Genomic DNA, 22,758 nt, shown 5'->3' on the forward strand with positions numbered 1-22,758 from the left:
TTACCACCTTGTATTAAAGGTAAATGGTCTCATATATATATATATATATATATATATATATATATATATATATATATATATATATATATATATATATATATATATATATATATATATATATATATATATATTATAGAAGTTCAAAGCTTTATTGATCAAGAACTAAAAAAAATTACAGAGTCAAGGACTGTTGTCTCAGATAAAGTGATTCCACCTTTGGTAAGAGAATCTGTCAAACCATTGGCCCCATGAAAGATATAAACAAAAGAGCAAAGGACAGATCTAGTTAAGTCCAAAATTTCTAACAATAGAGATTGGAGATCCCAGGATGGTTTTTGCTCCAGCTTACACCATTTAATGGCATTAAGAGAATCCCCTTCCACCAGACAAGGCGCGCCAAAATTTCTAGCAGTGAATAATTTCAGCCCATGAAGAAGAGCCATCATCTCTGTACAATTAGCAGGTTTAACACCCAAAGGTCCAGCATAAGAAAGGATCACTGCTCCATTCCAATCTTTCACCACACCAAAGATCACTGCTCCATTCCAATCTTTCACCACACCTCCAAATCCAATAGGACCCAGGTTTCCTAGAGAACTCGCATCAAAATTGAGTTTGAAAGCCCCAAATAAAGGTGGTGTCCATCTCCCCTGAGGCTTGCATGTAAAAGGTTTTAATTGAACGATGTTTGAAAAATTCCTTCTCACATCCATCTCAAGAATATCTTTACCTACTTTTGTAATAGAGCAAGATAGCCAAACGGAATGTAAGATCTTATCCAACACACAGCCAACAGACACTCAAATCCCATCAAACACCTTTCTATTTCTCTCCTTCCAAACCTCCCACAGAATAATGCCTCTCGAATTTTGCCATAAAACCACACTAGTTGGTGGCAGCCACCGAACTATTAAATTTGAAATAATCCCTTGTTCAGCCGCACGCATTATCATAGTACTACCCAATTGGACAAAAAACCAATGCCAAATTTGTAGTGTAAAAGGGCAACGCAAGAACAAATGGGCCCCTGTTTCAGTATCATTCTTGCATAATAAACAGATATTTGGCAAAATCTTACATCGTTTGATGAGATTATCAACCGTTAGTACCTTATCTTGCACGGCCGGCCACAAAAAAGCTTTGACCTTGGGTGGTACAGGCTATTTCCACACTCCTGCAATTTTCGGTATAGGCCATCTCCATCGGTTATGAAAGAGCAAATTACACATAGATTTAACTGAGAAAACTCCATTGTAAGCATGCTCCCAAATTACCTCATCTGAGCCAATTTGCAGGATATAGACTTCTTGTAAGAGGGCAAGCAGTTGAACATATTCTTGAAAACCACTTCGGAGATTCTATTATAGGGAAGGACAATATTTCAATCAACCTGATTTCCTCTAAAGACAAAGATGTCAACGACAACACCATCAAAATTTTCTATACGCTAGTAAACCAAAAGAAACAAATACTTAAGTGGGGAGTCACCAATCCATTTATGATGCCAAAAGGTAAATAGTCACATTGTATACAATCCCATAACATTATACATAATTTAGATATGTGAATGGTCTTGTGCAATGCTGTGTGGCTCCAAGTGAAGAATTACTAAGATAACTAACTGTGAGAGAGAGCTCTGGGGTTTCAGAGGGCTAAGAGGTCTATCTGAGGGTGCGAGAGAAAGGTAGAGGGGGGGTTGAGCCTCATTCATAGAGAGGGAGAGGGTTGGGGCTTGGGCTTTGTGAGGGTTTCAGAGACAGATACAGTAGGGTCAGGGGTGGTTTCAAAGAAGGCTTCTACAAAGATTTAAGAGAGAGAGAGAGTGAGGGCTTCAGGGACGGACTAAGGTCGGGGCTGGGGGTAGTCCCATTTTGAAATTTAAAGGACAATACTAATTAGTACATCTATGTATGAAAGATAAGTGATCTCTTTATAGATGATCCCCAAATTTATATTTATATTCGTTAATAATCAAATATATATGACACAGTTTTCACATGAGAATATTTTCGGGAAATTTTTTCGTACTTACCAAATAAGCCCTAATTGTTATACTATTTTTCTCACAATAACTATTTTTGGATTACTTTTATTGAACATTTAAAAAATCAGAATTAGATATTGGATCCTCACTTTACTGTACCGATTTGGATAGGTAATTTCTTATCTAGATCATTTATTTTTGGGGGCCTAAATATATTAAAAAATAAAAGAATAATATCCTGGCTTGTTAATATGGATCCCCACTTCCACTAACATAAACGGCTCTATGCAATTTCTATCCAATTAAACCAAATCTCGATTCCACAATTGATTGTTTGTTGGATCAATCCGATTCTCGATCAGGATCATTGATTTTTAATCGTAAATGTATATGATAAGGCCGTTTAACTTTTGAACAAGGTGACAATTACTTTTGTCTAATAAATTTAATTGGATAACTGAAAAGGTTTCATTTATCAAGCTCAAAGTTAAAAAATAGTAAATTATGTGTGATCGTCTAATTTGATCTTTGATGCTTAGGATTAATTGTCACCTCCTTATTTCAAAGATAAATAGTCTTATAATATACAACCCCTTTCTAAGATCCGACTGTCCCTAAATAGGAGTGGCAATGGATGCAGACGCGTCTCAAGACCCAAGGGATAGACTCAATTCGGGTCCAGGTATCGGTCCAAAAGTTGAATCCAGCTGATCGCGTTCAAGTTGAAATATTGGACCCAGACACTATGCCGGTCCAGGTCTGGTAATATATTTTGGATCACAATATATGAAATATATTTAAATATAGTTAAACACATAAATTTTAATTTTTGAGTCGCGTCTACTTCTTTGGGTCAGTACAGACCGAACCCGACCCGAAACAGAATGGGAATTTACCACGGCCCAAAAAGGAGGATTTGTACGGCATATTTTAGCGAGCAATCGAATTCGTGTTAAAGGCTCAATAAAAGTGCTGGCTCTTAGGATCTGAATTGGAGATTTTCTATGCCCTAAACTGGTAATGTTTCACTAGATCCTCAACTTTACCATAGCTTGGGCTTTCTTCTTCTTGATTTTCTTTGTAAAATCTCGTTCGTGAATTCTTTCTGGTGTGTTCTTGGAGAAAAAGCTTTCTTTTGCATGGTGGAAAACCGTTCAGAAATGGATTTTATTGGCGTGTGTCTCCCGATTTCTGGAAGAAATGTTTGTCTTGGTCATCTGAATTACTTCGATTCTGATATGGGTTTTCGTTGGTTTTGATTATGGAAATTTGGGGGGTGAATTCATTAACTGGTGATTGGATTCGACGTATCTGAATTCGCAGAAACCGGGTTTTTATCTTTTCCTATTGAATATCTGAAGTTGCAAATTTGGGGTTTCTTTTTCCTGAAATTTGCAGAAATTGGGTTCCTTTGTGGTTTCTATGTCCCCCACCTTTTCAAGGTGTGGTGGGATTTGTATTTTGGGCTAAGGTTGAAGAAATCCAGGCCTTGGAAAGCTTCAGGCGATTTTCTAGGATTTATTTTCGGGGGGCTTAGTCGAAGGGTTAGAGTCATGTTCTATGGGGCAGTAGTTTGGGACCCTTGGCTTATTGTTGCCCAAATTGTGTGTCTTCAATGCCTTTACTATATGACTCTTGGGTTCTTCATATGGGTTCTTGTTGGGGCAAGAGTGCCTCGCCTTACCCTTGTTTACTTCTTCGATTATTCTGCACTTAATGCTTCAACTGTGACCGGTTGGTGCGTTATTGCATCGTTTCTCATGAGCGCGTTCTCTGGGTAACGGCATTGCATTTCTTTTCTGCCTACCTTTTGGTGGTTGAATTCTCTGTCTGTTAATAGTTTCTGTTATTATTATTGTTATCAATAATGATGAATGCTGAGTATTTTCTAATTTCTGATATGTAGATTGCTTTTTTGGTAGATTTGAGCGTTGATTAGCAGTTGACATGATCAGTATTACAAAATGGGTTGTTTTTGTGATTTATTTGTATTGTTGGTATTGCCATGTAGTATAAGACATACATGTTTTGTTGTAAATCATCCTTAGAAATGTATTGCAACAAGATTTGTTGGCCAGCTTTGTAGTTGGTTAAGTATAGTTGGTTTTTACTGGTCATCCAATGTGTAGTATGATATATTGCATTCAATTTTGGCAAAAATTTATCTGAATTATAAATACAACTTGTCTCTGTGCGAACCACAGGACTACATAGTTCAGAGATGAGCTGGGTAGTTGAACTGCTTTTGGAGTTTACACAAGAATTTTGACCAATATCTATCTTACGACATTGTTTGGAACCCTGTTAAGTGTTGACCCAAATCTAATGCTAGCAAAAGCATGGGGTTTTGGTAAGGCTGCGGCTTTATGGAATTTGGTAAAGCTGAATCTCAATAACTGCAGGACAACCTGGTTTTGTCACCGTAAACCTTCATATGGCCTGAAAATTCCTTTGTATGAGGGATTTGAATCTCAAAAAATGGTGTCAATCTTGAGGATTTGTGAATAGTTTACATGGGCAGTGTGCCATTTTTAAGGCTTGAAATCCATAGATTTTTTATATCCATGATTATTGAGGTGGAGATGATCGACTTGAAGGATATGGATACAGGCGTATAAAGCCGAGGCTTTACAAAATACTTCTCTGTAACAAAAAGAGTGTAATTTTGACAGTCCTTTGGTTCTTATCACTTTCTTTTACAGGTTCACTTGAAAACCACCCATTTCGTTAAAAAGCTAAGGGTCTGTTTGGATGGCAGGTAACTTTCTTGGATGAGACTGTTCTATCTAAAATCAGTACATATTCTGGATAATATTTTATTATTGTTACTGTCAAACAAGGGAACCGGCTGCCCCAGTTTCCCTTTTCTCATTGGGATGCTCTCTGCAGTTCTGTTTAATGAATGGTGGGTAGTGCCGAGGGAGTAGATGTAGAACCTACTCCTGCGGGAGCACACTATGCGCACACTTTATGATTTATTGGTACTGTGTCGATTAATTGCTTCCAATTGGCTCTAGAGAACTTAACTGTATCCTTTTAGGAGTCAGAGCATCGGTTTTGACTTATAGAAAATAGTTTGCCAGTTCATTCTGTTAGCCTATCACAGAATATAAGTTTACAAATTTAGTTAATGGTAGATTGAGGCAAAGCTTCAATCAATATTTGGAGCTGCTGTAATTTGCTTCTCAATCATGTCCTTATACATATTGTGCAACAATACCTCTGAAATTATATTGTCCACAATGAATAATGCTTTGGAACTTCTTGAGAATGCAAAATAATAGAGATAACACTTTGATACCATGTTAAGATAAGTGAAAGGGAACAGGGACAATGATAACCTTACTGACAAAGGAAGTCAAAGATTTCAATAATAAGAAATCTGGGGCTTGATCATGGATGAAGCTCTTCCAATAACACTGCTATCTTCTGATAATTAAAAACTAATATTTTGTGGATTACTTGAATATCACCAAATATGGGATCACCTTCTTTCTGTAGGTTGACACATGAGTTATATTTATTTTTGTCTCTCATTTCTTATAGAATTTTTTTTAAAAAACATGTATGTCCATCTTTATGTATGGGCAGGGTTCCCATGTCTGATCACGTCTTAAGAGTCCAAGGTATGAATGATTGAAGTTCTAGGAGTATTTTGGGTTTCTACGTAAGTGTAACATGGTAAGGGCCCTTGTACTTATCAAAAAGAAAACAAGCCTTGAGGGACTGAAGGTTTAAGTCCCTAATTTACATTAGAGGCTTATTATTTGTAAATTTCTTGAGAGATTGTTCTCACAATATAATGAAATCAACATGAATGCTCATGTTGTAGTGGCTTCAAGTTTTGTCCCCTACACATTCTACTGCAAAACTAGAAATCCTCCACTTCTCTGATCTGTTTTTATTTTATCCTCTATTTGAGATTTGTGTTTCTAAGGAATGTGGGTCATTAGCCATTTTCTTCCAATCGAACCTTCTTTTGCGTTGTCACCCTCTTATCTGTTGAATTTGTTTTGATTGCTTTTGGGGCTGCTTTCAAGGCTATTGAGGAAGGCAGGCATGAGTTAGGCCCATTAGTTTCTCATATGTCATATCTTGACAATATTAATGGTGAATCACCTACAAAAAAAAGATATGGTGCATCCGGATATGTGCATTATGTTGTCATGAAGATGAAGAAACAGTGTATCATCGCCTTATATGCTTTAGGCTTGAGAGGGCAATGTGGGCTATTGTCTTATACTTATTTGGGGTGATTTCTGCTACCTCGGCTTCTGTTGCCATCCTTTTCTTGGTGTGTATGTCTATGCCACACCTTGGGCAGGAATAGGTACATTTGCAATTGTGTATGCCTTCTTTTTTTTTTTAATACAGTTAACATTGAATTAAGGGGGAGAAATGGAACACACTTGCTGATGATGATGTGCCATGTCACCGTGCAGCCTTTGAGGATGTGATCTTTTTATCTCTCTTGGTACTCCTGTCAGATGCATGTGCTTGTTTCTTACTACAATTAAAGTTTCATTGTGTACAAAAAAAAAATCTTCATGGAGTGACATGTCTTATCTTTTGTAATGTACAGTTTGTACTTGACTTTGGAATCTTCTCTGTTTATATACACATAACCACAAGATCTTTGTTCTCAAACTGTGCATGTGAATGTTTTCACTTGATATTTGTATGTATGTGCAGACATACAACTACCCATTGAACCGGTTAAGAGTTTGGTCTAGTCAAAATTTGTCCAATCACTACACAAACCGGTTAGACTGGATTTCAAAAAAAAGAAAAAGAAAGAAAGAAGGGATATAATAGTTTAAAAGCATAAAATATATTAAAAAAATTTCCCAACTTCATTTAGATGGTCGAGCCGCATAAAATAATCGGCTGGTCTAACTGGTCAAAACTAGCCAAACAACGGTTTTGACTGGTTTTTTATTATACTTTTTTTTTTTACTTTGACTAGATTGGCCAAGGCACCAGTCGCAATCCAACCTGTCGGGCCACTGGTTTGGTCTAGTCTTGGTTATTATGGGTAGATGGATAGACATATACATGTGTATGCGTGAATGCCAATGGTTCCAAACTTAAAACAAAATAATGTAATTTTTTTTTTATTTATAATTATGACAACTTTGTTCCACTGATAGTTGACTCGTTGATTACTTGGACAATGTTTTGTAGTATAGTAACCTCTTTATTTTACTGCTTCTTGAACAGAGCTGGTTATATGCTTCTATTGATTGAGAGGGCTAAGAAATGCCTAGATTTTTCAGCCACCCTCTTCATTATCCATCTCTTTATATCTATCATATATGGGGGCTGGCCTTCTTCTCTTACATGGTGGGTTGTTAATGGAACTGGTTTAGCGGTGATGGCCTTGCTTGGGGAGTGGCTGTGTATTAGACGTGAGTTGCGGGAAATTCCCATCACACGACTGCGCTCAAGTAAGTAAAACCTTTCCTCTTTTGATTATTATATGCTCTCTCTCTCTCTCTCTCTCTCTCTCTCTCTCTCTCTCCCCTGCCCATAACCATCACGAATCCCAAACATATCTAAGGGGATCCCCGGTCGAAATGGTTCATGAAGTATGGGGATCCCCAGCGAAAATGGTTAGTGATATTGCTAAAGAAAATCATTCTTCCCAATATAGACATACAGATTAAGTGTTTCGAAACTTGGAACGATTAATGCATATGCTTGAACACTTCATGCCATTTTGTTCGGTTGGAGGAAGAACAAGGTCAGTTTTGGGTTTTCAATCAGTTTGGGGTTCATTGAGAGAAGCGTAATTCTTTTGATAAGAAATGAGATTTTCTAGAGAATCCAATGGGGTATGGTGCACTCAAAGCCCCACTCGCGTCATTACCATTTGATGAGATGATGGATTTTTTTGAGAGGAATTATGATCCTCCATTCATTTTTGAAAAGACAAAAAGTGGGATTCACCATTTATGTCCTCTTCACTGAGAAGCGTACTTTGTATTTGTCCAGCAAAGGTCAATCCTAGTGCCATGTTGGTTTTCTCTGGAAACAAGGGCCAACTTGTAGAATCATCTGGATAGTAAAAGTGGTTTAGTTGTTACTTTGATGGCGGCAATCCTGAAATCTTTTTGTGCTAATGTTGGTTGGGATCAAAGTTGTTAGGTTCATAGGTTGGGGATTATTGTTCAGATGAAGTAGAGAGCTTCAAAAGGCAAGGACTCTTTTAATAAGTTTCATGCAAGGACTCTTTAACGAGTTCAAAGTGAGTACAGAAGGAAAGTAATGGTCTGTTCCTTTTGTACTCACTTCAAACCAGTCCCAAAAGGAAAGTAAGGAGGGGGACTGGAAAGCCACATGGCACCTCAAAAAGGAGGACTCTTTAACTCTCTATTAAACTAAAAGTGAGTACAAAAGGAAAGTAAGGAGGGGACTGGATACCCACAAATGGGTTCTGCCCAAAAAAATAGGCTACCCACAGAAAGGTGCCCTATACAAAAGCCTAGAAAGGCAAAAGAAAAGTTTATATACTGAAATTCTTCACCCAAAGCTTATATATTGAAATTTCTACATAGGTAGCTCCTTTCGCCATATGACACTCTTTTATCTGATCTATCAAATGACAGATAGAGAGAGAGTCCCCTCTTCGGTTGCCACTAGGCACGGCTTCTCCCACTGTCGAATTATAGACCCTAAGAACCTAAAGTCGCATAAACTCATTATTTCGGTGTTTTTTTGTCCATCCAGAGAAGATGGAATATATGTTTTTTTGCATGGACATATACTTGGGTTTCAGACATGGGCTTAAAAATAGTCATTGTTTTGTTTAACCTGAAGTCTGATTCTAACAGATATCAACTAGAAATAGGGTTCCACTTGCCCAATCACGAATTTTGCATTCATGTTACTCATGTCAATACTTTTTTATCCCGAGAGAGAGAGAGAGAGAGATAGATCCGGCCATGTTCTAATTTATGTTGTTCTATTAGCATTATCTGTTGCGTTTCATATGAAGATTTTAAATCTGAAAATCAGTGTGTTTTGGGTGCAGATGTGTGATGTTTTTTCAGCAAAGCATGCCAATGGCTGGAGTTGATCAGTGTGTGGGGATCATTTCTTAGAATCTTAGTCTCAGAGGCCAGTTCAGGTTGAGTTACTTTCTCGGTGAAGTTCTTTGAAGCCGGTTTCCATGGTGAATCGCTATTTGCCATCTTGATTAATGCTATACCATTCTTTTCTATCGAATGAATGGCCTGAAGCCTCTGTAGATCATTTACTCCAGTGATTGGAGAATGATTGAAATGATTTTGCTGTTATGATGGTCTATCTCACTCACGCTTTAAAATGTTTTTTTGCGGTTATGATGCTCTCTCTCTCTCTCACACGTAACAAAAATATAAATTTTTTTTTTGCGGGTATGTACATCTTATTGAGATGCATTTAATAAAAATATAAAAAAATTTATTCATAAAAAATAGATTAAAATACTCTCAAAATTTTTTAAGGGTATTTTAGTTAATTTTTTTATGTTAAATATTTTTTTTATAATTTTCGAAGATTTTTTTATTTTTGATGAATACACGTTTAAAATTTCAGGTTATTTCGATTTGTAGAAAAAAAAAAAAAAAAAAATACTACGAGGTAATTGTGACCGCATGATGAACTTTGTACAGTGATGAAGGTAGGCGAAATCACCGTTGATTTTTGCTTGTACTCATCTGTTGCTGGTACATCTCTTTGAAAAATGACTCGCAATGGGTTTTTGTATTTCTCAAATTTGTCTAAGCAACATACATTTTTGTCGTTACAAAAAAAAACCATATAAAAGGCGGCATCCGAGCTCGTTATGTTTGCCTAATGTCTGACGGTAGGGAGAGAGATATGTTCGAAAAAGCCCGCCGCCGCCCCTGCCGACAGATTATTATGGGTAATCCTTGAAGTTGGAAGAGATGGCCAAAACGGCCTCGGCCACCGTTAGATACAAAGAATCCGACTGAAATGCGTCCATTGCTGGGGAACATTGGAGCTTCACCATCACATCTCCTACTGGGTTGGCCAGCACAAGCTGTAAGACAATGAAACACAGGAAAATAATGTTACCCACATCATCCAGAGTGAGAGAGAGAGAGTACTCTTTTTGTCTGTCTGTAGAGAGAGAGAATTTGTATTGGGTGTGTTTGTAGAGAGAGAATTTGTATTCTTTTTCTGTGCAGAAAGAGAGAGAGAAAGAGATCACCTGAAGCGATTTTTTGTGCAATGTTTTCTTGAGCTCAGCAAGAAAATTGATACCGCTGGTGTCGATTGCGGTAACGGCTGCAAAATCCACCAGTTAAAATCTTCTTATAAGGAAGGGAATTACCTCACATTAATTTTCATGTAATTATAAGAATAAACAAATAAATAAGGGGTTATGTTAACTATAAAGGGTTATGTTAAGGTGCGCACACTATGAAATAATTTATCATTATATTCAACAATTTTGAACTTTTATATGTCCTTGTTTTGTACTAATAAATGTTTTGTACTAATAAAGAGACTTTTGGTTATTTAGAGATATGTTATTTCATTCACATGGAGTGCGACATTAGTGATGTCACATTAAATACATTTTACTAAAAAGAAATTCTATATACAAAACAAGGTATATATATGTCATAATTTCGTTGAGTATAATAATAAATTACTTCATAATGTGAGTATTCGAACATAACTCATAAATTAATGCGACAAAAACAATAATTGATATTTACCTGTCATATCTAATATGACACATTTGAGGGTGAGGTCCCTACTGTTTTTAATTCTATCTTCCTCTTCTTCTATCCATCTGTTGATCCTGCCAATTTTCAAATTATCCCAATATTAAGAAAACAATGGAAGATAAACTAACTTTTGTAAATGACTAGTGGGAAATTTAAATTACTTATTTTTTATAAACATCTGTTTTTTGGTTAAATTCACAAATTCTTTATTACGTTATACAATCAGTTTGCAGAACACTTATGTTAATGAAAATCATAAGAGGAATAATTAGCAATAGAGAGGGCCATAAATTTTATGCTTATGCTGGACTACACTGTCTGTTTACTCCTAAGACTCCATACAAGATTAGTTTTAGAACTGGAATTTTGGGGATGTAGCCACTTCCTCATAAACCAACCTCACTAAAAGAAACTTTCTAATTGCACCCTCTATGCACTTGAAGAAAATTATGTGAGATTGAATAGAGACCGTCCAATTTTCGGCAAGGTCTAAGCATCAATAAACTCAAAATTTAAATTTCAAATTGAAAAAAATCCACAAGTAGGTTTTCTGACCGAGAGAGTAGATGTACACTTTGCTCCCGTAGCAGCATAGTACACGCGCTCGAGAAAAGAATATAATTTCAATTAACTTTATGAAAAGAGGCAATATTTTTTATGTCAATAAGTGGCATAAGGTACGAGAAATAATATCTGGAAAAATAAAATATTGTGATATAAATTGTTTGGAAAGTTCTGTGTCGGGGGACGCATCCTACATTTGCGTCGCTTTGAGGCATAAAACATCCATCTTGGATAGATGCAAATGGGTGGTCTCAAAAAAAGAAAAAAGAAGAAGTTAAAACTGATGGTCTAAAGTTTTCTTCATAAATTATCATTTTTAGTTTTAAAATTTTTATTTATTTTTACATATTTGTGATCTCCAAGCTACTGATGCATTTCTAAAATTGTAAATTTTTTATAAAAGGTTGATAATTGATACTATAGAATTAAGGTGCACTTCAAAAATTCATCGAAAAAGGTTAGTTTGACATTAGAAAACTATCTAATTGATCATTTCAACATTGCGATGCATGAATACAGAAAAAAGAAGATAAAGTCCCAAAAATAATGCATCTTGCAACATATTATCTGGACCTTACATTTTTTAAGTTTTCATGTAATTACAAATATGCTTGATTTTGAACTATTTTTAGAGTTCAAAATTTAATAATTTGAGATAAAAATACATTTTCGAGCATCTTATGATGGTTTAAAGGTGCACTATACTTTGATTGTTTAAGTTTGCAAATTTATACAAACCACACCCTTAAAAATTAGGACTAAAATCCATCTCAAAAATAAATTTTTAAGAGGGAACTTATTTCTACACATGAATCCCTAGGACTCATACAAACCGTGTCTAAATTGTTTTATGGTGTTAGAGAAATCCAATTTTAAATCAATTTTTATATGAAAGGACCCACCATTCGTGTTAATATGTGGCAATATACCCAATTTTTATGGAGACTATGTCTTTTTTACAATGAGGTCACAACTATTTTGTAAGCATTGGATGTTATATTTGTAAGCATTGGATGTTAAATTTGTAAGCATTGGATGTTAAATTGGAAAGCTTAGGGTGTGCTGCGACAATCTTTTTTGAACTTTGTCAGTGACACTCTTACAACTATCCGATTCACATCTTTGAAATCTGACAAATGTGAAATCTGACAGATAAAAATGATTATGACTACTTTTACGAAAAGTAAATAGTTTCTTTGTATAACTTTCTTTGTGGATATCAAATGAGACTATTTATCTTTTTTTACAAGAAAGTCAAATGCGACAATCTTTTTTGAACTTTGTCAGTGACACTCTTACAGCTATCCGATTTCACATCTTTGAAATCTGACAAATGTGAAATCTGACAGACAAGAATGATTAACAAAAGTAAATAGTCTCTTTGCATAATTTTCTTTGTCGATATCAAATGAGTCTATATATCTTTTTTTACAAAAAAATCGCAATTATTCTTAGGCATTAGATGTTAATTGGATAGCTTAACAAACAAGAATAATTGTGACCACTTTTACCAAAAGTAAATAGTCAACTTGTATACCTTTCTTTATCAATATCAAATTTTGGAATCTGGTTTAGAATCACCGTATGAGTATTTTCATAATCAAAATTTAAATTTGAGTTTTTAAATACTTAGATCTGGCAATTTGATAATTGAACAATTTCTTTTCAATCTTAATATTTTATATCTTACTATTGATTATTGAAAGCAAAACCAACCTTTCTTGTAAATAAGTAGCATTTGCAAAGTAAATGGGAGACTGGATTCCCAAAATGAGGAAAGAGGGGATTCTTGATGCTTCCTTGTAGTGTCCAATATCCCTGAATACATTGGTAGCAGGAATATTACCCAAAATAACAGTGTTCGGCCTTGTCACATGAAGTAAAATCTTGAATATAGATATCCCAACCTGCAAATTCAAGGGAAAATTTCATGACTCTTTCCTTCTTTTCAGTTAAATTGCACCTAAATTTTTAGGTAAAATAAAATACCAAAAGCAAAGGTTTCTTTTCTGGGATTTAAGGATGATCATTGCTTATTGCCTCGAGAATTATACTTCTGGCAACATTGGTAAAATGATTTATTTTTAATCTTGCCCATAAAATACTTTTTGGGTAGGTTACTCGGGTTTTTAATGCCGTTATCAAGACTAGACTAAAATAAGGCGTCCCAACCATTTGGACAACTGGACTTGTGACTTGGCCAGTCTAATACAAAATAAAAATTGAGTTGGGTTAAAAATCCATCAAATCCGATGTATGACTAATTTTGGTAAATCAGATTTGCTTGTTTTGATGGCTAAATAAGGTGAACCAATTACTCATGTAATTCATAATTTTAAACTGCACCTTTTTTTTTTCTCCCAAAAACTATTCCAATTGATTTGAACCGATTGTGAAATGAATTATGACCGGATAAAACCCCTAACATTTTTGGGTGACAAAGAACTCTAAAACGTGCTTTTTTGTTTACTTTTATTTATTATTATTATTTTGATCTTTAAACTCTAAAACATACTTCCCAATGGGCAAAGGGAACTCTCTCTCCCTCACCCACTCGTACCTAAATTGGGCCTTAACAAAAAAGATAGCATGTTTCCAACTTAATTATCTTCTCATTTTGTAAAGGTAAAGAACAGAGGGCTATACTTACAGCAATGGCAAGGCCCATTTGAACTGAGATGAAGAGAACACCAAAGAAGGCACTTAGACATGCAAAGAAATCCAACCTGTCCACCTTCCATATTTCATAAGCGGCCCGAAGATCGATGAGACCAACCACTGCTGTTATTATTATGGCTCCAAGGATGGCGTTCGGCGTGTAATGGAACAGTGGCATAAGGAAGAGCAGTGTCACCATTACTGTTCCCGCCATCACAATGTTTGATACTGCAGTTTTTGAACCGGCATTGTAATTTACAGCAGACCGCGAAAAGGAGCCTGAAAAAAAAAAATTAGTGCATAGAGATTTAAATATCAACGACATTAATGATTGATGGTGATAAGGGTGAGAGAGAGAGACCTGTGGTGACATAACATGAAGCGCATGAACCAGCCATGTTCATGAATCCTATTGCCATCATCTCTTTGTTCCCATCAACCTGGTAGTTCTTCAGGGAAGCAAAGGTCCTCCCAACTGCAATTCCCTCCTATGAATGGCAAATAAATTATTGTCAAACAAAAAAAACAAAATAATTCAGTAATAAGCTCATTTACACCACTAATGGCAAACTTGCTGTGTCATTCCATAGTCTGTGGCTTTCCTTTTAGTGAAAGCTGTTTTTCATGTTAGGGATAAAAAACTTCATGTTATTTACCCTAAAAAAGATAAAAAATTTCATGTTTGATTTAGGTGTAAATGATGGGAAATGTGCATCGGAGCCTTATTTGGTTTTGGCTAAAAAAAAGAAGCGATTCAATGCTTGGGCCAATTATGAGGAAGACTTCAAAATTTTGAATTTTTATAACATAAATAAAGTACATATTTATATTAAAATAATAAAATTTATAAAAGTAAAAAACTTTAAAATTAATAAAAAATAATACAATGAAGACAATTTCTTGCTTCAGCCAAAGAGATCAAGTTAGACCCAAACAAGCCGAAGCACAAAATTGTCTTTTTAAAAGGCAGTTTTGTGCTTTGGACGAAGAGGCTTAACCAAGCCTTAGCGGCCTCAAGCAAGCGTAATAAGTAGATGCACCGGAGCTTCGCTTCCTTCGGTCTAGGCAAAATTTTCCGAAGAGTTTGGCCTCGCGATGCGAATTTGATAACATCGATTGGGTCCAAATCACTTTTGATGCAGCACGTATGTTGCCGCAAACAAAACAAATTTAAAGGTTTTTTCACCAAAGGAGCAATATCACACACTATATCTGCAAATAAGTAAAGAGCATGTATACTATGGTCCTACTGGAACAAACTGTATATTTACTCCTTTAGACAGAAGAACTACTTGGGAGGATTTTTCTGATTTGAAATTTTGAAAACCACCTAAGGATGACTAGAGGATTATTTTTAATACAAAAAAGAACTTAGGATTTTGAGTTCTCTAACTTAGATCCCACCCTCCAAAAAATTGGAGGGTCTCTATTCCATCTTGAGACACTATTTTTTTTCAACCGCATTGAGAGTGTGATTTAGAAATCCTTTTTGTTGAGGTTAGTCTATGAATTGAAGGGGTTAGATCCACAAAATTTGGAGCCCAATATACTCTTAGATGGGGTTTTACTTGAGGGAGTAAATAGGCAGTGTACTTCTGCATGAGCATGAAATCGTTTCGCTTAAAAGAAAAGTTTATTTTAGGTGTACAAGTATTCATATATGCCCCCAACCATTATACCAACTACCCTAAATGCACACACAGGTGAATTAAAACCTCCATAACTATAGACTACGTAAAAATTATTGAATCCTCACTACACATCCATGACTAAAGGAGATGAATCAGTAGCCTAAAATTTTTCATATCCAACTATATAAAATAATAATATGATATTTTAAGGTGAGGATTTGATTTGATTTAGTGGGAATGGGATCTAGGTACAAGTGATCTGGGTGGCTGGTTCCACAACATGACATCCATGTTAAAATATTAATTTTTTTTACTTGATCTTGCTTTCAATCTTATGCCATTCTTGCTGACACCACCCCACTAATACTTCTTGCTGACACCACCCCACTAATACTTCTAAAAAACTAACTTCTCAACTATTTGAAAAAATGGGTAAAGGCCTAACTTCTTCACTGAATTACCCAAAAAATATTGAAAAAAAGTAAAATAAGGAAGTGTTCTATATTAAAGGAGCAATATGAAATTCACAATAATATTAGGACTCCCCCAAGGTTTCTTTACATTTTAATATATCTGGCATGCAGCCTTATGACCTTTTGATACATCTCTCTCAATACCCTACAAAACAAGAGAAGGAGATAGAGAAAATTAATAATATACTAAATAAACTTGAGCATGTGTGCCTATTAGGTGGTGCTTTGAAAATTTCTTTGAGTCCTTTGTGCGATTAGGGATGGATTATGTAAGAGATAAAATCAAATTAGGAGAGAGGATATAAGAAGTACATAAACATAATGGAGTGAAGAGAGGGAGAGCAGAAAAAAATCAATTTAAGTTTATTTAAATTAATAATAAATATCCTTGCCCTTTATTATTAACTTTACCCATGCTATGTGAAATGCAATCCCCAAGAAGAATGTCCTTCTCTTATTATATGTAGATTTTCCACTTAGCCCTTAACCAATAGCCAAAACTCTTCTTTCTAAATAGTAAATAATACCTAAAGGGAGGGAATCGGCTCAAGGAGGTCATGGTAGGGTACTACAACATGACGTATTAAGTTTTATTCTTATCATGGGTAAAGGGCTCATTCTTACCAGGCCACAAAAAAAAAAAAAAAACTCCTAAGGGGCGCGTTTCGTTCATATGAAAATACATTAAAAATTCACTCATGTGATGAGGTGTTCATGTGATGAGGTGTTAAAGTATTGGTGTGAAAATATTCTCACATTAAACAATATGAAAGAATTTTTTCATGTGAAAATATTTCTTAAAAAATATTTTCACACGAACCAAACATTAAATCAAGATAACGTTAAAATGACAAAGAGTTCCAATATTTTTTATGGTGCCCCTAAAGTATGAAAAACATTTTATTTTAGCAAGTCCTTTCCATTAGAGATTGCAAAAGTTTCAATGAATGAGAGAGAGAGAGTCTTGTACTTACTGTTAGAGATAAAATCCCAGTCACAATCCCAGTTTTGATAGCAAGGCCTAGATAAGGACCATGAAAACACAAAAGGTTTGTTGAAGGTGGATTCAATCCTTCTTGAAGTTGTCCAATCTATTCACATTTTTATGCAAACACAATCAGATTGCACTATCCATGATACACCATATTTTTATGTCAAATTGCAAATAAAAGGCAATTGATAATAAAGTGAGCCTCTAAATTTTATGGGTGGGATTTTTTCACTTACTATAGAGATCCCATGATGCTGAGCTTTGAATATGTAGACCAACAAAGTTGAAAGAATAACAGAGAATAATGGTGCTGCTGCTGAAACCCAGAACAGGTTTGGTTTCCTTGAGCTCTGCAAAAATAGATTATTTAGAGAGAGAGAGAGAGAGAGAGAGAGAGAGAGAGTGTGTTTTAAAGAGTAACAGGGAACTTACAATGTGCCTTGCTACGAGAAGTAATCCCAAAAAGCAGAAGCCCATGAGAGATGTTTCCCATGCCCACTACAAACCAGAATCAATAATTTCATCAGTTAGTGGGGGAAGAGAGACCAATAATTAGATTACATTTTAACAAAAAAAAAAAAAAGAGGATATTTGCCTTTACCAACTTTCATCTTTTGTATTTTTTTTTTGTTAACTTTATGATATTTTTTAATAAGAGATTTGTCAGTATGATTGTGTGTAAATGGGATTTGCTTGACAAGGCTTTATAAGGTGAACTTTAAACAGTTTAATACATTTTGACCATTCACATTCCAGAGATACAGTAACTTAATATTTGCAGGCCTAACTCCCCACATAAATCTAGAAAGAGAGAGAGTTTTTCAACTTTGCTTTATGGGTGGTCTTCAGAAATTGAAGTCTGATGCTGCTGCTTCCGGCCGATTCGGTTTTTTGAAATTTTTATTATAATTTTTTTATTATATCTTATATATTTATATAAAAATATCTAATTTATTTATATTAAATTTTAAAAAATCCAATATTTTCCCCCGAGTTATTCGAATCCGAAATACTGAATTGTTTTATTTTTTCCACCAAATCGAAAAAAATTCCAAAGCGAATATAGCAACATTCGAGATAACATTCAAGAGAGATGGATGAAATACAAACCTCAGATGTATGGCTGAAAACAGAATTTAAAACAGGCACAATTCCCATTTGCTTGGTGAAGTGAACAATACCAAGCAATCCTTTTAGTTGTTGAAGGGAGACAATGATGGCCGCTCCGCCCATGAACCCCAACAAGGTTGGTCGAGATAAGAAATCCACCATCAAACCTAACCTGTAATTTCCCATGTTTACCCTATGTTATTTTTCACCTTTTTTTTTTTTTTTTTCATTTTGAGGATAATTTCTAAACTTCAGAAAATATGAGCAATATGGATAAAAATTTGTGATGAATAATAAATAAAAACTTCAGCCCCCACTTTTTTTTTGTTGATGCCTATATTACCCTTGGTCACATTTTTAGAATGCTGGATGGAATAATTTTGTGTTGCAAAGCCGAAGGAGGGAATTTATGTGGAAATATATCAAAATATGTAATATGTTACTAATTAGTTTGGAGAAATTTGTTTATCAAATTACTTATAAAGAATGAATAATTTAACACCTTACCCCTATCTTTTGATTTAGTTTCGAAATACCCATAAAAGTTACATGTTCTCGAGTTGGAATAGTTGCAGGTGGATAAATATATATAGTTGTTTATTATGGGTATTTTGATAAATTTCTCAATATTGCAAAAAGAGCACTTATTAGGGGTTTGGCCCCACCACGTTACGTTGTAGAGCCCGCCAAAAACACAGTTAGTGGGATTTTTTCATTTATAAATTCAGACCCCAAAAAAATAAAATAAAATAAAATTAGAACTTAAAGAAAATGAACGAAATCAATTCCCTTTCTAGACTAAACCATCCATTCGAGGAATGGTAGACCTGCAGGGTACACCACTTAATTAGGTAAATTCTTTTTTGCCTTGTAAAAATTTGGTGACTTTTTTTTTTTTTTCTTAAATAATGATGATCTTATATGGAGTTTATGTAATGAAAATATTGTACGAAGTTTACTCAGATAAGGGGTTCTTCAGTCACGATTTGATTTGAACAGAGAGTATTACAATGAGATCATTCGCACCCTACAGAGGCTATTAGGATAGGCAATAGTCTGGGCTTGGGCCATTGGCCCAAGCCCAGCCCGAGTGCCATTGGGCAGCCTTGGCCTGGCTTGCACTCAATGTGCATAGAGCACAAAAAAAAAATTTAAAAAAGAAAAAAAGAAAAAAAATGTATAGCCAACCCAAACCTCAAGTCATGGTGGCCTGGTCCTCGGGCCACATTTTGTGGCCTAGGTTGTAGTTTCCAGGGCTGGACCGAGCTACCCGGCCCATTGTGAGTCCTACCTATGGTAACCCACCTTGTACCAAAAGTAATATCTTTTTTTAAATTTAGTGATATAATATGATCTCGCATGAGCACATTCTCCCCTTACTCTCTCTTGGGTGTGAAAGCTACTTTATGAAGATTTTTTGGAACTAAAATTTTGTTACCCACCTTAAAATCACCGCCTCATTATTTTCAGGGAAATTGATCAAAATACCAATGTTATTTGAACTATTCAGTATTTTTCACTCATATTGTTTAATTTAATTTCAAAATCCCATCAAAGTTGCAAATGTGCAAAATATTGATGATCACATCTCTCATACGTATTCTGCTAAATTTCCTTTATTTTAAATAAGTAAAATCAGTTTTTTAGATTTTTTAACCTTTAGTCTTCCTATCCACAAATTGGACGGTCCACATTCAATTTTAGAATGCAAATTTTTTCGCTCACAAAGAGTGCCTTTATTTTTTTCCCTATTGAAATTGATTGTTTCGTTTAAGAGAATACATCCTCAAAATTTAGGGTCCTAAAAGTACCTTAGGATGGGTTTTATACCAGAGAGCAAATGGGAAATATGCTATCACAGACACCCCAAATCATTTCTCCGTCACCGTCATCGTAATCTTATTTCAATTATTTAAAATCGACTACATGAATCATCTTTCTGAATACTCATTTGATAGATCCAAATGGGTTCCCACTCCGTTTGCTGCCATGAAAGGTGGTTGCCTCGAGGATTATGATTTTTGTATAATCCTCAGATGCATGACATACTTTCGTAATATATCAAAGGAGCATGCCAAAATATTCCGGTGAGCAATAGTCCAGTATGTCCCTTCTTGCGCAATCACTTTGGATAGGGTCGGCAATGCCCAGGTGGGCCGGGCCAACTCACCCGGCCTTAAAAAAATGTACGACTATGGCAAGGCCTAGATATTTTTTTTTATTTATGTTTGGCCCGGACCAGCCCAACCCTAATACGGTCAGGGCTGGCCTTGGGCCTCCCATACTCGGCCCTTTAGAGTGAAGGACAAGGAAAGGACCAAAGCTAGCCAGGCTCAGGCCCGAGTCCAGTTGAGACACTTGTGAGTTTGAAACTACGTGCAACTATCCTTTTCACCAAATTAACACACATGTTGAGAGGGAGAAAGAGAGTGTGTTAGACAGAGAAAGAGAGTGTGTGTGTTAGAGAGAGAGAGTGTGTCTTACCTTAACAGACCCAATGAAGCCTGGAAAACACCAGCAAAGAAGGTAGCTGTAAAAGCAAGCTGAAGATAGAGAATAGGGTTTTGAGTTGGAGAGATTTTCTCTCTAAGCATTGATCCCATAACCAGAGATGCAATGGAAACTGGTCCCACTGCCAGGTCTTTGGAGCTCCCAAGCACTGCATAAATCAATGGTGGTACAAAACTGGAGTCTGCAGCAAAAAATGACGAGTAATATGTTCTAATCATTCTACAAGAACAAATCGCATTAACTGGTACATTGAAACTTAATCAAGAGACAACATAGAGATTATCTCATGCATAAGATATTGGAGAGAAATTTTTTTTTTAATATGTCCAAATTCAATGTAAGCCGTTGGGTTGGGCGTACACTGTTCCATCGGCCCTGACATGATCTCTTCCCTATATAATTTTAACTTAATACGACCAATTACAATTCGAATAAAAAAACAAAATCCACTAAAAAAAACTACATTACAAGCATAAAAAAATAAAATGCTCACATAGGCCAATAATTGGGGGCAAATTCGCCAGCTTTGCATAACTGATACCCTGCAAAAACCCAAAAAACCAGAATAAGATTCCAGAAAACCCCTTTTCGATACAACAACCATTCACAAAACCCCTTTTGCTTTTCATTTTTCTTTTTACAACCATAAAAAGTCCATATCTTCTTTTTGTTCCTGATAATTACAAACCCCACATCTCTTTCTTTTCAAATATCTACAAAGCCCTGTGTTCTTTTCTTTTCTTTTCATTCCTTTTTCTGCTACTTGCTAAAGCTCTCCTTTCACCTCAAGAAAAGAAAAAGAAAAAAAACCAAAAAAAAAGAAGGAAAAAAAAAGAAAATGTTATGACGCAATAAAAGAACCTGAGGTATAGCCAAGCTGGCAATGGTGAATCCTGATACAATGTCAGACCTTAGAAGCTTCAAACTATAATTGGGCCCCCATTGAAAAATGGGAAATAGATATTGAATGGCCAAAACCCACTTTCTACAAACACTCTGGTTTTTGAATTGTTTCAATGGGTTTTCAGGGAAGAATATATCGGAAAACCGGATTTTGAGTACCTCAAAAGTGGTTTTGGAAGGTGGGGTTGGGACCTTGTGAAGGTCCATTAATGGAGGAGGCAAAATCACTGAAACAGAGAAGGGGGTTTCAGGTTCAGGAAAAGAATTATCAACTCCTACTGCGTTTCTCATTGAAACTGGAAAAATCAGCAATAAATTACAAAGGGGGCCTCAAAACCAACAAAGGGAAGGAAAATACTTTAGTGTTGGAAACCTGTCAGTTGCAGGGATGGAGGGCTAGGAAGCATCAATTTATAGAGAGTATAGAGAGAATATTAAGTGGAGTGATGTTCAAAATTGACCGCAAAGTTTGTGAAATGCATGCATCTCATAGAAAGTGAGAGAGAGAGAGAGAGAGAAAGAAGAGTTATACAGTAAAGAAGGATGGGGCCATGGAAGGAGAGAGGAAGAAGTGCAGTAATGAAGTGGGAGAAAAGTGAGACGTGTGTAAAGAACGAAAAGAAAGTGGAGGTTTTGTATATGGAGAGAGATAGAGGGGAGGAGAGGTATTTATAGAGTGAGAAAGTGGATTCAGAAGCTAGACCACAGCATGGTTGGGAATTTATGGTAGAATAATATCATTAAAATAGTAGACCATCTCAAAAAATCAATCAAACTCAAATATTTCACCAAAATAGTCCTTATTATAATGGAAAAAGTTTATATGGAGTGACATTTTAAATCCTCGAATTAAGGTGCATTTCAAAAATCCATCCAAAAAAATTAGTCTGAAGTTTGAGATATCGAGATATATAGATATGAAAAAAAAAAAAAAAAAAGAGTTTAAATCTCAAAAAAGAGTAATCATCCAACTCATTATCTAGACCATCCATATTGAAGATTTTCATGTATTTGTAGATCTACTTGATTTGAACTATTTTTGAAATTTAAAATTTTATAATTAGAGATTAACAATAAATCCTCGGACCATCCTAAAAATTTCGACACCAAAATTTTATCTTATGACAGTTTGGAGGCGTGCCTCACTTTAATTGTTTAAAAGTGCAACCTTGCGCAAACCTCCCCCATA

At 35.4% G+C, this 22,758-nt stretch overlaps 2 protein-coding genes across 3 annotated transcripts; one reads left to right on the forward strand and one right to left on the reverse strand.

The window, feature by feature from the left end:
* Positions 1–3,519: 3,519 nt before the first annotated feature.
* LOC105420648 (structural molecules protein) lies at positions 3,520–9,311 on the forward strand. The gene is made up of 3 exons (XM_011625054.3): positions 3,520–3,761; positions 7,205–7,431; positions 9,018–9,311. The coding sequence occupies exons 1-3, from the start codon at positions 3,538–3,540 to the stop codon at positions 9,023–9,025; spliced, it is 459 nt and encodes a 152-aa protein (XP_011623356.1). The 5' UTR covers positions 3,520–3,537; the 3' UTR covers positions 9,026–9,311.
* Positions 9,312–9,702: 391 nt separating this feature from the next.
* Positions 9,703–21,951, reverse strand: SULTR3;4 (sulfate transporter 3;4). 2 transcript variants are annotated; one of them, XM_006844281.4, is made up of 13 exons: positions 21,528–21,951; positions 21,160–21,208; positions 20,640–20,847; positions 18,156–18,327; positions 17,478–17,543; positions 17,282–17,395; positions 17,029–17,145; positions 14,312–14,438; positions 13,943–14,229; positions 13,009–13,199; positions 10,717–10,802; positions 10,203–10,279; positions 9,703–10,031 (listed from the first exon to the last, which is right to left on the reverse strand). In XM_006844281.4, the coding sequence occupies exons 1-13, from the start codon at positions 21,858–21,860 to the stop codon at positions 9,888–9,890; spliced, it is 1,971 nt and encodes a 656-aa protein (XP_006844344.3). In that variant the 5' UTR covers positions 21,861–21,951; the 3' UTR covers positions 9,703–9,887. The 2 variants fall into 2 exon arrangements, with proteins under 2 accessions (XP_006844344.3, XP_088724211.1); XM_088868085.1 differs by lacking the exons at positions 9,703–10,031; positions 10,203–10,279; positions 10,717–10,802; ... (1 more) ...; positions 13,943–14,229; positions 14,312–14,438 and adding an exon at positions 16,068–16,199.
* Between the last annotated feature and the right edge of the window lie 807 nt (positions 21,952–22,758).

Source organism: Amborella trichopoda, chromosome 5 (assembly GCF_054954075.1).
Source record: "Amborella trichopoda isolate Santa Cruz 75 chromosome 5, AtrichopodaSantaCruz75HAP2 v2.0, whole genome shotgun sequence".
Lineage (NCBI taxonomy): Eukaryota > Viridiplantae > Streptophyta > Magnoliopsida > Amborellales > Amborellaceae > Amborella > Amborella trichopoda.